At 38.5% G+C, this 14,338-nt stretch overlaps 1 protein-coding gene across 5 annotated transcripts in view; it reads left to right on the forward strand.

The window, feature by feature from the left end:
* cpne5a (copine Va) overlaps positions 1-14,338 on the forward strand; it is a 76,601-nt gene that overhangs the window by 53,730 nt on the left and 8,533 nt on the right. For all 5 annotated transcript variants that reach the window (XM_046057036.1, XM_046057037.1, XM_046057038.1 and 2 more), the window contains 4 exons: positions 5,876-5,922; positions 6,761-6,942; positions 8,269-8,396; positions 12,339-12,441. In XM_046057036.1, coding sequence (XP_045912992.1) covers positions 5,876-5,922; positions 6,761-6,942; positions 8,269-8,396; positions 12,339-12,441 — 460 coding nt within the window. The remainder of the gene's footprint in view (positions 1-5,875; positions 5,923-6,760; positions 6,943-8,268; positions 8,397-12,338; positions 12,442-14,338) is intronic.

The raw sequence follows: 14,338 nt of genomic DNA on the forward strand, positions 1-14,338 counted from the left end.
TTTTTTTGTGGCCATCAGACGGTACTGTCAAAATTAATCTGAGAATGATATATTAATGTAAATATTCCACATGTAGGTGATTTAAGGCAACATTAATTTTTAATCATTATGCTAAGGCACCCAAATGTAAATCGTTCTACACTTACATTTTTCCAGAGAATAAAACATATAGAATTGAATAATACAATACATAAAGTATTGTTTGTGTAACAGCCCTGTGAACTCATTGATTTGAATCACCAGTCCCAAACAATGCACGTATGTCATTGAGACAAGTCCAGGATTTTTTCCTGAAGAAGGCCTTTATGTACTGAAACATTGATTCATATAATTAAAAAGACAAAGATTGTAAATGTTTTATGCTTTTATGAGTGTGCGTCTTCTGCCTCCTACCTGTCATGTCTATACAACGTGGTGCATTTTCTTTCTTGCCCATCGAAGGCCATCTCTGGGCCATAATATATATCTTTTAGATATACAAGCCTATATATTTTAAGATATTATGTGTGCACTGCTGTCCAATATATTTCCATAATCCATTGAAGCTTTAGTAGCACTCAAAATCATAAATAACCTGATTTATCAAGTAAGAAAAGCAATATAAAAGATATTGCATTTAACAGATTCTCTGCTTGGAGCAGATTGTGTAACAGACTGATGAAGAAAATAAACAAGATTACTAGTGCTGGCAGTGGAGGGATGAAACATTGAGCGTGCTGCTTATCCATGTTAGGGTATGATTCCATGTATCCATGGAAAATGAAACACCAGACTTGCAGTACTAAAGTAGCTGCTGTTTTGGTCAATTAAACTGGAAAACCTTTAGGCAACTTTGAAGTCTTATCAACCATTATAGTTTGAGCCTATTATCTGCCGAACATTCATCAACTTAGGTCAGATAGGTTTATTTGTCTAACTCTTAATAACTTTTACTGTCTCAAAGGGCTTCACAACACCCACATTATCAAAATAGACCAGACCACCATAACCTTAACCCTTGAACTGAGGATGAGAAATACTCACAAAACCTCATTAGAAACTAAAAGATTTACCCCACTGAGACGATCAGACAAGCAGTGGGTGTTGAGAACGGAGATTAAATGCATGTTTCATCTACACATAAGATGTATGCTGTTTTTAATTGGCTAGATAGCATTTGATAAGATGTTAGCCATCAGAGCAAACCATCATAAATACAAACAAATCATTAATATGTAAACACATTTTTCTACTGTAATGAATCTATTTGATATGTCCTAGTCTCTCACTGACGTCTTTGAAACTGTTACTTCAGTGGGAAATTAAAGCACAGTAGGAAAGTTTCTGTCCATTCACAGATGTTTCTGGTTAAACACTAGTTGCGTATTTAAATTTTGTGCATTCAAATCTGCAAGACCAAAATTTGCTATTTGTGGGTTCTGGCACAGAGCACAGTCAGTGTCCAATGACCAGCTTTGTTTTGATTGGCATCTATACTGCTGTCGCTGGGTGAAAGAGGTGACTTTTCGGTCAACTGCATGCAAATAAAAAGCAACAACAAATAAAAGAAGCTGAACCTGAATGCCTGCCTACCCTGCCATTTAGAGAGATGATGAGAAATATGAGCAGAAGCCCGCATCAGGCTGTATAAATCTGATCCAAGAATCAAATGTGATATTTTACAATTCTGTTATTGATTCCTTTCCTTTCATATGTGTTTGCTTTACTGCGCCCTTTCTAACAGGTGACAACTAACGTGCTGCATTTTAGATGATATTTTGAAGCGGAGGGTAAAAAAGCAATTTCTTCTCCAGACACACTGTCACATCCTGACTGGTTTCACAGTGAATTGGTTTTCATTAATGTTCAATCTGGGCAGAGATATAGTCAAATAGAGGTAATTAAAGTCTAAAAGCCACACATGGCTCTGATTCTGAAAGGCTAATGAAAGATTTATATTCTTTTCATCACATGTTGAAATGTTTCTTTTTAAATTAAATCTGCTGTGAGTTCGGCCGTGTAAAGGCTTCTGTGGAGCCTCTATTGTGTGGACATCTTATTAAGGTTTAATAGTTTCATCCCAAAATGTTCTGTTGTCCTGAAATTGGAGAAATTGATGCTGTTTTTTTTACTCCCCCCATTTCATTTAAGTTACTGTGTGCTGGACTTCCAACTTTTGTGCTGCTTTGGTGTTTCATTCTGACATCGGGCCACTGTTGGGAAGCAGATGCAGAACACTTCACTTTGAATTTATGTATGACACAGTTGTGTTCATTTTTGTCTGGAGAATTGCTGCAACTAGAAACTGTCACGACAGTTTTCTGCAATCGGCGTCTTGCCACTCTAGACCTCCCTGACCTTTTTTTTTAAAACTTAGTTTTAAGGCCACTTTTACTTCTACATACTAAATATTCAAGGGCTTAAATTCCACTGGGGATAGGGAGACATGTCCCCCTCACTTCTGTTTAAAATCCCACTTTCATTCCCCCCTAACAGTTTGATTTTCTCACTAAAATCTCTGAGCAATATTCTCTTACTGTTCAGTCCCATGTCCAGAATATTTTAAATTAAAAAAGTAGATATTTTCAACTGAGTTGTCGTCAGCCAGCCTTAAAGGGGCTATATGTAGTTTTTCAATGAAATAAAATCTTTACTGCCTTTTTGTCAATGGGCTGTAGCCTCACTTAGAAATGAACAACACCCCTGTTTTCTCTGTTGCTTGGAAAAGCCACTATTCTGCTTTTATTGTGAAGGTATCAGGTCAGGCAGGGGCAGCCAGCTAATGTTGCATTAGCACGGATCTGCCGTTGTTTGCTTCGTAATGTTCAATTTAGATTTATTGTCATTTTACTGTTACTCAGGTACAGAGTTTCTGTCTCGCTGTAACTTATGTGATCCACTTAATATATAATACTGCAACAAAATGGTGCAGGACAACACAGAGGAAGACCCATTCACAACAGTAAGGTTACTTACTGCGGTCTAACTAAAGTATGAAAACAATCTCATTTATAATTTCCAGTCCGGCTCACTAACCGTTTTTGTTATCATTGAGATAACAAGCTCGCTCATGAGTTCACGCCTATGGTTCAAGCACGCGTACGAGCACACGCCTGGTTGGAATCTTAAAACCGCACCGCTAGTGGCCGCTGAAAACTACATATTGCCTCTTCAAAAGGAACACCTGCAGACATTACACAGGACTGAAAGAAGTACTTTCAACTTCTCTACACTGTTTACTTTTGCAAATAAATTAAAATAATTTAATCTGTATTTTAATTAAGGCCCACAGTAAATATATAAAATATCTAGATGCTAGAGTTGAGCATCAGTCAAAGATACGGCAGTAAAGCACAATGCTTTTTGTAGTAAAATGTAGTTAAAAATATTGTATATTGTCTTCATTCTGGCCCCCAACTTTTGAAAATAAACCTGTATCCTTTTGTAAATCAGCCTGCATTTGATCAAGTAAAGCACTGTGCCAATCTGCTCATTGATGTAGTCTGAGTTTGCCAATATCCAGCACATACTGATGAGATTGTAGGTGTGCTGTGGCTGCGTTCTCTGTCACATCACATACAATATCCCACCCAACCCAGATTGCCAGGACTGCAGGGATTTCACATTACAAAGACTCCTGCCATATGGTGTTTGTCTAACTGGAAGGGGAAAGTCAATACGACACAGATATGTTTGTACCTATTTTAAACTATTGCAGTAATTCAAGGTGATACATAAACTGGTGGAGGGACTGTTATTGGTTGCTGAGAACAAAACTGCGAGGAGAGAAGGTGCCAAATGAGCTAGTGATGAGATGAGAGGACAAAGGACGAGTAAAGCCCATGGGGAATTATTGGACTGCCTGTTCTGAAGAATTTGTACTAGATCAGGTTGTAAGAGGCCATTTAAAGGCTGGTGTCAGATTTATGAACTCCTGATCAATTTTAGGAAATGGTGATGGTACATTAATTTGTCCACAGAGCGATACATCACTCTAAGAAGGGTCTAAAAAAATGAAAGATTATCTGCTCTCAAGGACAATGGATAGGAGGATTGCAGGGATAAAACTATAACCCCAGACCAGCCATTGGCTCTTTGCAAGAAGACCTACAAAACAGATAATACTGCAACATCAATCCATATAGATTTTTTGTCTCAAAAGTATTTGTTAGCTCAACTCTTAAACAAATCCCCTGTGTCGCAAACGAAAAAAACCAAAAAAAACAAAGCAAGTACTGCAAGCCAGTCAACTCAACACAGACGAATGTGTGATGGGAGATGTAACTCTTCCTGCAGTAAGCCACATTCTGATATGCCCTGATATCTGAATCTGTTCATCCTCATGGAAAACTACTGCACAGAGTGTGATAGTGGGGTGGTGTTGGTGTTGGTGGTGGTGTAGCAGTGAGGATACAAACCTCAGTTGGATGCAGTGTGAATGAGACACAAATGTTTATATAGGGATAGGTCGTGAAGCACAGTCTTTGCATGAAAGTCAGACCTGCTTCACCTTTATCCAACACCCAAACACAACAACGACACTCTTACTTTTACCCTCACTACATAAAGAGAACATTAATCCTGCAATGACACTTGAGGTGCCCATCATGACTTCCTAGAACAAGTATATATGTCAAGTTTTGATAACTTCACCAGACAATCAGTAGACATAACTGAAATTTTCCAATACAAAATGTACCTATAAATGTCTGCAGGACCATAATATTTGTTAAATAACTTACATTTTAACATTCAGTCCAAACCACAAAAAGAACAGCATCAAATTCCCACATTTGAGAAGCTAGAACCAGAAAATGTTGTTAGTATTTTTGCGTGATAAATATTTATTTATAGTCCCTATAAACATTCAGATAAAAAACATAATGGTTCATGTCCCACTTACTGCAGAGTTCAGCAGCTACTATCTGAGGATGAACTTCCAGGTGATGCTCTGATGACCTAATTGACAGTTTGACTGACAGTTCCATTTCTACTCACCTGCACTCTGCCTTAACTCTAACTCACCACCTTGCTTTTCTAGCTAAACATTCAAAACTAACCGTAGAAATCAGCAGAGGCTTTTGAGAAATTGAGGCGGCATGCCATTTTAACAATTCCCTGTTGTCAGCTGAGCAGCCCAGCTCAATGCTGATTAATGAGCTGGGGTCAGAGTCTCCCCAGGAGGAAGTCGCCATTATCTCCGGTACTGTGCTTGTGGGAATTTCTGAATGGAGGTGAAGTCAGGAAAGGCAATCAGTGTTAATCACAATGAAAGAGCACACACTTTGATCTAAACTCTGCTTCCCTTCGCTCTTTGTTTGTCTCTCGGGGAGAACGGGCAAATCCGGCTGAGACTAGTTAGGCCGTGTTTAGTTTCTTTTCAAGGTTTTGGCTATCATTATGGGCTCATGAATAAAGAAAACAGTAGTCTTTGGACAATTTGTGAAGCTGCTTTTTCAGATTGATGCAGTGAATGGAAGACCTCAAATTTTACTCTGATCAGACACTATCCAGCTGCAGCAATTTGAGAAATTACTTTTATTTTTATAGGTTTTTGCGGGGTGTGTTTGTGTTTTTTACTATGCCGCTGTGCTATTAAATCTTGGAATATGTCTGTTATTTAAAGATGAAAATGGTACTTTGAATGCTGTTATAATAATAATAAAAATGTATGGTCTCTCTGTTTCATAAAATGAAGTATTATACACCTGATTTGATCCTTGCACAGACAATAAAGGTGTTTTATCAACACTCTTAAGGGTTTCATTGTCTCACACCTCTTCTCTGATGGTAGCGCAGAGAGTATAGTGAAAGCAGGGAGAGCCTCATTAAATTGCAGCGCTGAGTTTGCCTCTCTTTTGTTAACAGCATCCTTTCCTCCATTCATCTGTTTCAGGACTCAGATTCACTTCACAGTGGCCATTGATTTCACTGCATCAAATGGTGAGTGCTTTGCTTACAATCCCCCCGCTCTGCTTCCATTTGTGCATATCCCATGATTCAAAGAGCGGGCTGGACTTTTCTCCCTGCTTGTATCTTTTTTCTTGTATTGAAAAGTCAAGTAAGGGGGGATAAGGGCAAAAGTGATTATAAACTGAATTTAGAATGGGAAAAAAGAAATACTGCATCTAGTACAAAAACACAAAGCATGTATTTAAGGGCATGACACAAATAATACATGCTGCAGTTAAGTAAAATGGAACTAAGTACATTTAACCAAGCACTAAATATAAGTACAGTTTTAAAGTACTTCCATGTTCCATGTTATGCTACTTTATACTTCACACAACATTACAGAGGCAAATGTTGTATTTTCCAACCCACTACATTTATTTGTAACAGAGTATCTCTACACGGTGGTATTGCAACTTATACTTAAGGAAACTATCTGAATACTTTTTCCACCACTGCAAACAGTCAACCAGTGACTTCCATGCACATTTATACCTTTCAGCGTGATCATTCTGAAGGTATTTTAATATCTCTGCTTCCACTGAGCTGCATGTAATATTGTGACTGTCTAGTGATTCATGAAAGGGGATCTTGAAAAGCAGTATCTATCAAGAAGTGTTCAAAATGTCACTGTAACATCAAAAACATGGGAAATATAAACACTGAAATTCAGTATGACTAATAACCCACATAGCCACATCGAGCCCCACCTTTGATTCAGAACATCTTATTTAGTCTCGGTTCTCTCATGTTTCTCTGGTTGCAGCTGTCAGTTTGGTCTCAGTCTGATGGTTTGCATCACTGACTCTGACTTCTCTTGTCTTGGAAGGAAATCCGTCCCAGTCCACTTCACTGCACTACATGAACCCGTACCAGATGAATGCCTATGCCATGGCCCTGAAGGCTGTGGGAGAGATCATTCAGGACTACGACAGTGATAAGATGTTCCCTGCGCTGGGATTTGGTGCTAAGCTTCCCCCTGATGGGAGGGTCTCCCATGAGTTCCCTCTGGTGAGTAAACCATGGGGTTTTATTTCAGACACTCAGGTTGTAATTCAGCATCAGAATTTTTTCAAAAAAGTTAATCTGACTGCATGTGAAAATTATTTTAGCCCTCCCAGTGTCACTTATCTTTGAGTGTGAACACTTGTATGTGTTTTATGATCTCTCCAACATGTATGGATAAGCATGTTTTCATGTGCAATATGGATGTGTGCATTTTGAGATGAATGCCGCTACACCTCTGACATGCATAATTCAGAGTGAATCCCATTTACCTTTTATAGTGCAAATTAGGTTCAGTAAAGCTGAAGGATTCTTAAATCAATTTGGCTTCTCTCAGCCAGCTAATGTGCTCTGGCTGCTGCATAGTACATTCCTAATGAGGAGTCTGTGTACAGGGCAACGTCTGCATCACTCCATGTTTCCATTAAAATTTGCAAATTAAGATTCATCTCCCCATATAATTGAAGCCTCATTCTTTCAAGCTCTAGTCCTGTAACTGGGTTTAAAAGTAAACTTACAGTCCTGGCTGAATTGTTTGTTATATATATATGTTTGGTTAGAAACTTGCCTTGTAGCTAGGGAAGCTAACCTTTGAAGAAAAGTTTGACGAGCACATCTCTGGGAGCAAAGAATGTTTTCAAAATGTCATTCAGCCCTTAAAGACAGACTCCACACTACCTCTTTTATTGTGAAGAAGCACTTCTGCACGGACCTCTGTGAGTTGCAAGATATGAACCTGCACAGCCATGATCACAGATGCTTCATCACTGCTGCACTGGGTGTGGAACGTCCATGTAGTCCCTACTAGTTAGATTGATATTTTTTTCATCTCTGTTCAACTTGTACAGAAAACCAAGTGTGTTTAGCCTTCAAAGCTGTTGTATTTATAATTTGTTGTGCCTTTACCACATTTAGAATATATATTTTTTGACAAATTGTTGACTAACTTGTTTGTGGACAAGATACATGTGTGAATAAGACCTTTTTGAGTTGTTGTATAATGGAGGCTAGCTGCTTCCCTCTGCTTCTAGGCTGTGTTTTCACTCATTCACTACACACTCATTCATTCACTCAGTCACTATTCACCCACTAGGAAATGACTACCATATATAGTAGGTTAGATGACAAAATGAAATCATTCCTTTCATCTAGCAGTCATCTATATTTGTGTTTTTTCCTGTCAGAGAGACAGTAAACAAGCCACTTTCCTAAAATGTGAATGACCAATTTTACATCATCATCTTGTATTCGCTGTACACCAGTGGTTCAAGTCTATTCTGACTACCATTGTAGTTTGTTGTAGTTTCTGTTGTCATGTTTTGTTTTTCTCAGAATGGCAACATTGACAACCCATATTGTAACGGCATGGAGGGGATTCTCGAAGCTTACCATCAAAGCCTTAAGACGGTTCAGCTGTATGGACCCACCAACTTTGCTCCTGTTGTGAATCATGTGGCAAGGTACAAGCACAAATCATCCTTTCTTTGAAAGTCAATCTGTAAATAATCTTCAGAAGGTAGACACGCCGTCAGAGGTACGAGGACAGTGAGTGATGGTCTCTCTATGAATTGAGCAGAACTAATAAAGAGAATATAAACAATCAGCTGTCAGGCGGAGATGAATAGAAATTCTTTTTTATTTTAGAGTGCATGTGCTACATTGCTTTTTAGATGTGTAGCGTGCTGAGAGTTTTAAGGTAAGGTGGCAGGACTGGCAGGGGACTTGTAAATTGATTCAGGTCATGTAGCCTTTCAGCCACATGCTGATGAGTCACAATGTTCAATATATAAGCTTATAAGCTTTACTTTGAATAGGGCACCACATGCTTTAATTCACAATTACAAACGTCCTCTCATTGTAAATGGAATAAATATGAACTGTCTACAAATGGGGCGGCATCACATTAAATATACAGCAGACGTGATTTGTTGAAAATGCCTTCTCAAGATTATAATAAGGCACAGGTGTAGAGTGTCTCACCCCAACCTGTGTTTTAATAGTGGACTCTCATAGTCAAGCTGGGACTAAGGTTCCAGTAATAATGACTCATGACTTAGCTTGGACTTGAATATCAGTGACTCACACTTGGACTTGAACACTTATTACATTGGGATTTTCAGCATTTACCTGTATTTCTGATTACCTCACGAGGTTTACAATTTAATTTAACAGCACATAACCATTTAATACATGGTTTATAACACACTATAATGAGGTTGGAAGCAGATATAAGGATTTTTTTTATAGAAATAAGGATGTGTTTACAAAACAATCACAACTTCTCTATATATTATCAAACTGTGTTTTACTATATTGTCATTCATTATCTGTTTAGACACCAGCCTCCACTTATGAATGTCCACAGGAGGAGTTATAGTCTTAGACAAATACATTAATAAACAAAGGTGCTTAAAACTACCAATAGTATGTTATAAACCATGTCTGATATAGCTAAAAACAGAAGGCCATTGAAAATATCCTTCCCTGTAGAAATATTCATTCACGACCCACACAGACGCACAAGAATAACATTTTTTTAACGATAATAAAGAAGTCCCCAGCAGACCTGTTTCAAGGAAGAAAAATTATTAATAAATGAAAATCTTTCATGCCCAATGAAAATGTCACATTATGACTTTGAATAGTCTGGGTTGAAAGCAATCGGACACTTGATGCATTTTAAAGCATTACAATTTCCTCAGTCTCTCCTTGCCTAAAGGGTGCAGTATAACTAAGTGTGTAGTAAAACTCAAATACCAAGAATTATTCACAAAGATGTTGCAGGCTTTGAGTTTCTCAACTATTTAGAACAAGTGAAATAGGTCATCCAGTAAACCAATGATGAAAAGATTGAAACGACTCTGCATCACCAGAAACAGATCTTAACATTAGATGTTGAACACAACATGCATTTGTTTTTCGTAGTAGGGATTTGAGGTTTTATTTTGCTGTAGGTTTTACATGCAGCACAAGCAGACAGCTGAGTCATTAATAAAAGCAGACAATGTTCTTAAATGGATAAAAGGTGTTGATGCAGGGTCTGTGTATTTTCCGGCCAATGGATTTTTGTTTTGAAACAAAAAAAACAAAAACGAAAAACGTCTCGTTTCCCAATTACCATTAGTAAATAGGGAAACAAACCGTTTTTCATTTTGATATTAAAAAACGGAAATCTCGTTATCCGATTTTCTTTGATGTGTTTATAGATGGAAATCGGAAATTCAAATGCGAGTGTATAAAACTTATTCCTCAATTTTGCATTGGGTTTTTTTGGTGACCCGGAAGCTATGGTATGCAGTGAGCGGCTTGGGGTGCTGTAGCCTATATGCGTGCTTGACAGAATGTGTGCACGCACTTTCCTTCAACACAGAGTGGTCTTATGAGGTCCGGACCTAAGTAATTATGTAGGCTATGTATGTATGTATAATAATAAAAGGAATAATAGAAATATTAAATTGGGAGAAACAATTTTCTGCCATTACATAGGCTAAATAAAATCATTTGAATAAAAAACATTGATACACGGTGCAATTAAATGAACGGCATGAGGGTGCAGCTGATTATTAAGCTACCATAATTTCTCCATTAGCTCCATTGCTCCATTAGTGCCTCTAAATTGTTTTGGATGTAGAATTCTGTTTCCTCTGCAGAGTTTCCTCTGTCTGTCCTGTCAAGTTAATAACTACAGTTTTTAGTTTTGCTGCATAAATGTCCAAGGTTATTTGCTGTGACATTATTGTGCCCATGGAAACGTTTAAAATGACTGACAGCAGCCTCTCTAATCATGAAAGTAAACTGTTAGACAACAACACTAATACATCAACACAATAATGAAATCACCTGGAAAGTTATAAGGGCTGGTAGAGGTGGGATAAATCTGAGAAAATCATTAGTTGGGTTAAGCGTGGGTGGATGATTTATGCGTACGTGGTTATTCAGATATTGTCAGAGCCAATCCACGCATCACACCAATGTAGCTCCTATAATTGTGACAAAGCAGTGCAAACAGTTGCTGACGTCAAATTAGTAGGCTGCAATATCAACCAGATCATTCTGCACTAACCTGCTGTATTTTATGTTGTCATTTAGTAACAATAGTGCCCATTATGCAGTCTGTAGCCTACATGTCATTTGCAGTGTTCCTCCCTGTCAATAAGGGGTGCTGCAGCACCCCCCTTCTCGCTTGTAATTAAGTAATAGGCTATATTCCACTGAGTTTCCACCTTGCAATGGCCTGAATTAAAACAACACGGTAAGAATGCACAGGTCAAAGATGCACTTTTTGTAGTCCATCTTCGTAACATTAGATATGCAACTCCAAACTCCTGACTTCGGGGTGTGTGCCATAGGCCCACAACTGCTTACTTGGCTGCTTACCATAGCTTCCGGGTCACAGAAAAAAAAAACCAATGCAAAATTAAGGAATAAGATTTATACACTCGTATTTGAATTTCCGATTTCCATTTACACACACACATCAAAGAAAATCGGATAACGAGATTTTTTTTTTGTTTTCCGTTTTTTTATATCAAAACGAACAACGGTTTGTTTCCCGTTTTTCCTTTCCCTATTTACTAATGGTAATTGGGAAATGAGTTTTTTTCGTTTCAAAATGAAAATGCGTTGGCCACAAAGTACACGGACCATGCAGTATGATGTTCAATGTGCAAGTTCTATAGTCTGAACTATGTAGGAATTAAATCTTAAAAATGAAGACTATAATACAATATTGTATTCGGTGCTACAGTTATTACTCTACGCTACTGTGGTCAACTATCTCCAGTGTGTGTGTCTCACATCACTGTGTGGCAGATGTGGATGTGGATCTCCATAACCCCCATCATCGCTCTTGCCTTTGTCGCCTCTTGGATGAAAATGTCAGAGCCTCACAGTCAAATTTACCAAAATGAAAGCAAAAGTAAAGGCTGACCTCTGACCTGTCCTTGGCTGTCACTGTGATCTGACACGTTTGTTTAGGCAGAGCTAGGCAATCAATAATGCTCTGAAAGAATAACACTGCAGCACTTGCATAAACAGTTTAATAAATTATTCATAGAGCAGCCAGCGATGGGCGATTGAAACTAGGCCACACTCACTGTGGTGTCTCTGATGGGTTTCGTAATAGTGTCTGGATAGACCTCTGAGACATGAAGAGCTATACAACATATTTTACTTTTTTACGTATCTATATTAGGTTTTTGTGTCTCCACTGTGGGCAGAAGGGGAGTTTGGTTCTAGAGAACATGTATATTTAATATTTATTTTTATTTTTATAACTGACACAGTGGCTGCTGCTCTTAGAAACCAAACCAGTCCCCGTGTTTTATGTAAACACATGATCTTTTCAACTTTGCTTTACTTGAACATAGCCTGGTTTACTGCTGATGGTTTCTCTGTTTCAGTTATGCAGCAGCAGTACAGGACGGATCTCAGTACTTTGTTCTGCTCATCATCACTGATGGCGTCATATCAGACATGGCTCAGACCAAGGAGGCTATAGTGAATGTAAGTGCTGCTCTAACTCTACTCTGAAGACTTTCACCCCTCCCTCTCTCTCTCTCTCTCCCCCGTCCCCTCGGCTCTGCAGGGCACTGGCATTGCAGGTGCTTTTAGCTTACTGTGCCTCAGACTTTCTGTTACTTTGAGGGGTTTATAAGCCAGTGGCACTAGATTTGAGGATTTACAGGATGTTTTCTGCTCCACTTGTCTCACCCCCTCTACTTGGGTGCTTTGTCTGTCCAATATTTTTCCTTTTTATTGAGACCCTCAGGATGCTGAGGGGCTCAGCTGAGATTCATTCTCAGGTCAACAGGTTCACTTTATTAGAGGTAAGGGTCTTATCCAGCATACCATCTGAGGTACCCTTTCAGTCACGTTATGATTACTTAAATCAAAGTATGATTGTGTTTCTCTTATGCTTATGCTGCGTGATGCATATTTTTTTGTGTCTTATGAAAATACTGGAGCTCAATTATAGTGGGAATATGGCTGCAATGGTAGGACACTCGACTACAACATGTCATACACTGTCTACAGTGAGTCATCAGGCACCAGGCAGAACCTCACAGCAACACGGTGCTCTGACCCCCAGCAGACTGGGTTTAAAGGGAATTTGCGACTGTTAATCAAACCATTCGAACAGCCACACCTTCCTTTTAAGATCTTGTCTGCTGCTCTGCACTGCTCGACCCAACCCTGCTGTGTCGTGCTTCCACCTCTCGCCTCTCAGTTTGGATCTGGCAACGTTCTCCTCTGCCAACAGCGCAAAGGACTGAATTACCTGCTTCACTTGGCATTTGGCCTTTAGCCCTGAAGATATGACTCATAATGAAAGAGTTATGTGCAACGCTCATGTCTGCACTTTAGGTTAGGTTTCTTATTTGTGCTCTTTGGTCCTGTGGTGTATCTTTAAAGATTGCACATTGCAGATATCTGTTGGTGACCAAACGGTAATGAATCTGCTTAGCCTTCAGTGACCAATATGCACACACATCTAGCAGGATAGTTTGTGGCTCCATCATTCCTTTCCTGTTTTATTTTAAGCTCCAAATTTAATTTTAGGATTTTTAATTCTAAAAGAGTGTCTCTCTCTGACCTGTTAGGCCGAAACATAAATCAATTTGTGGCCAGGTATTAGATTATGTTTCAGGTTGTATGTTTGCTGTCTGCAAAGGAGGCTGGCTCGACCAGTAACTTCATAAAAGCCATGAATATTTTAAAATTTAGAGACACTTTAAGAACTGCATTTCACGTAGTTCCCATAGTTTGTCAACTAAATAACCAGAGCAAAAGATTCAGTTGTCTAGCCAACTTTGGACGCTTGCTGACTAAAAAGGGTTCACAAGACGAGATACTCTGCCACTGAATGTACTTATTTTGTCAGATTTTCTTGTTTTACCAAATTTACCAAAGTGTATGTTATTAATATTAACTACCTAGTCTTAAAGCTGCTATAACTTCTCTTTTCCTCAATGTTCTCACCACTGACCACCATTGACAGTCACTACAACCTCTTGATGCATGAGACATGTAGGATCTTTTCATTTGATAGATAGAGCAGACATAGAAACACATGCTGGTACTGGGTTTGAATCTTTCAAACAACAGTTTGCTTCAGTCTAGAGCTGGAACAAACCTATTGATTAACTGATGATCTCTTACAAGCTTAATATATGTTTTTAAAAATTAGTTTTGAGTATTCTTTGTATCAACATCCCTCACTTTTCTCATAAAAGTATGTCTGATGACTCATCTTGAACTTAGCTTTGCTACATAAATTTAGCAAATCAAATGTGATTTGGTACGAATAGCTAATATATATCATATAAGATTGCACCAGTGTGTGGGTTGCTTGCAAAGCAATACATAATAGCAGGAGGTGAACATTTGGATTTCAGCTGGA

This window comes from Micropterus dolomieu, linkage group LG08, assembly GCF_021292245.1.
Source record: "Micropterus dolomieu isolate WLL.071019.BEF.003 ecotype Adirondacks linkage group LG08, ASM2129224v1, whole genome shotgun sequence".
Lineage (NCBI taxonomy): Eukaryota > Metazoa > Chordata > Actinopteri > Centrarchiformes > Centrarchidae > Micropterus > Micropterus dolomieu.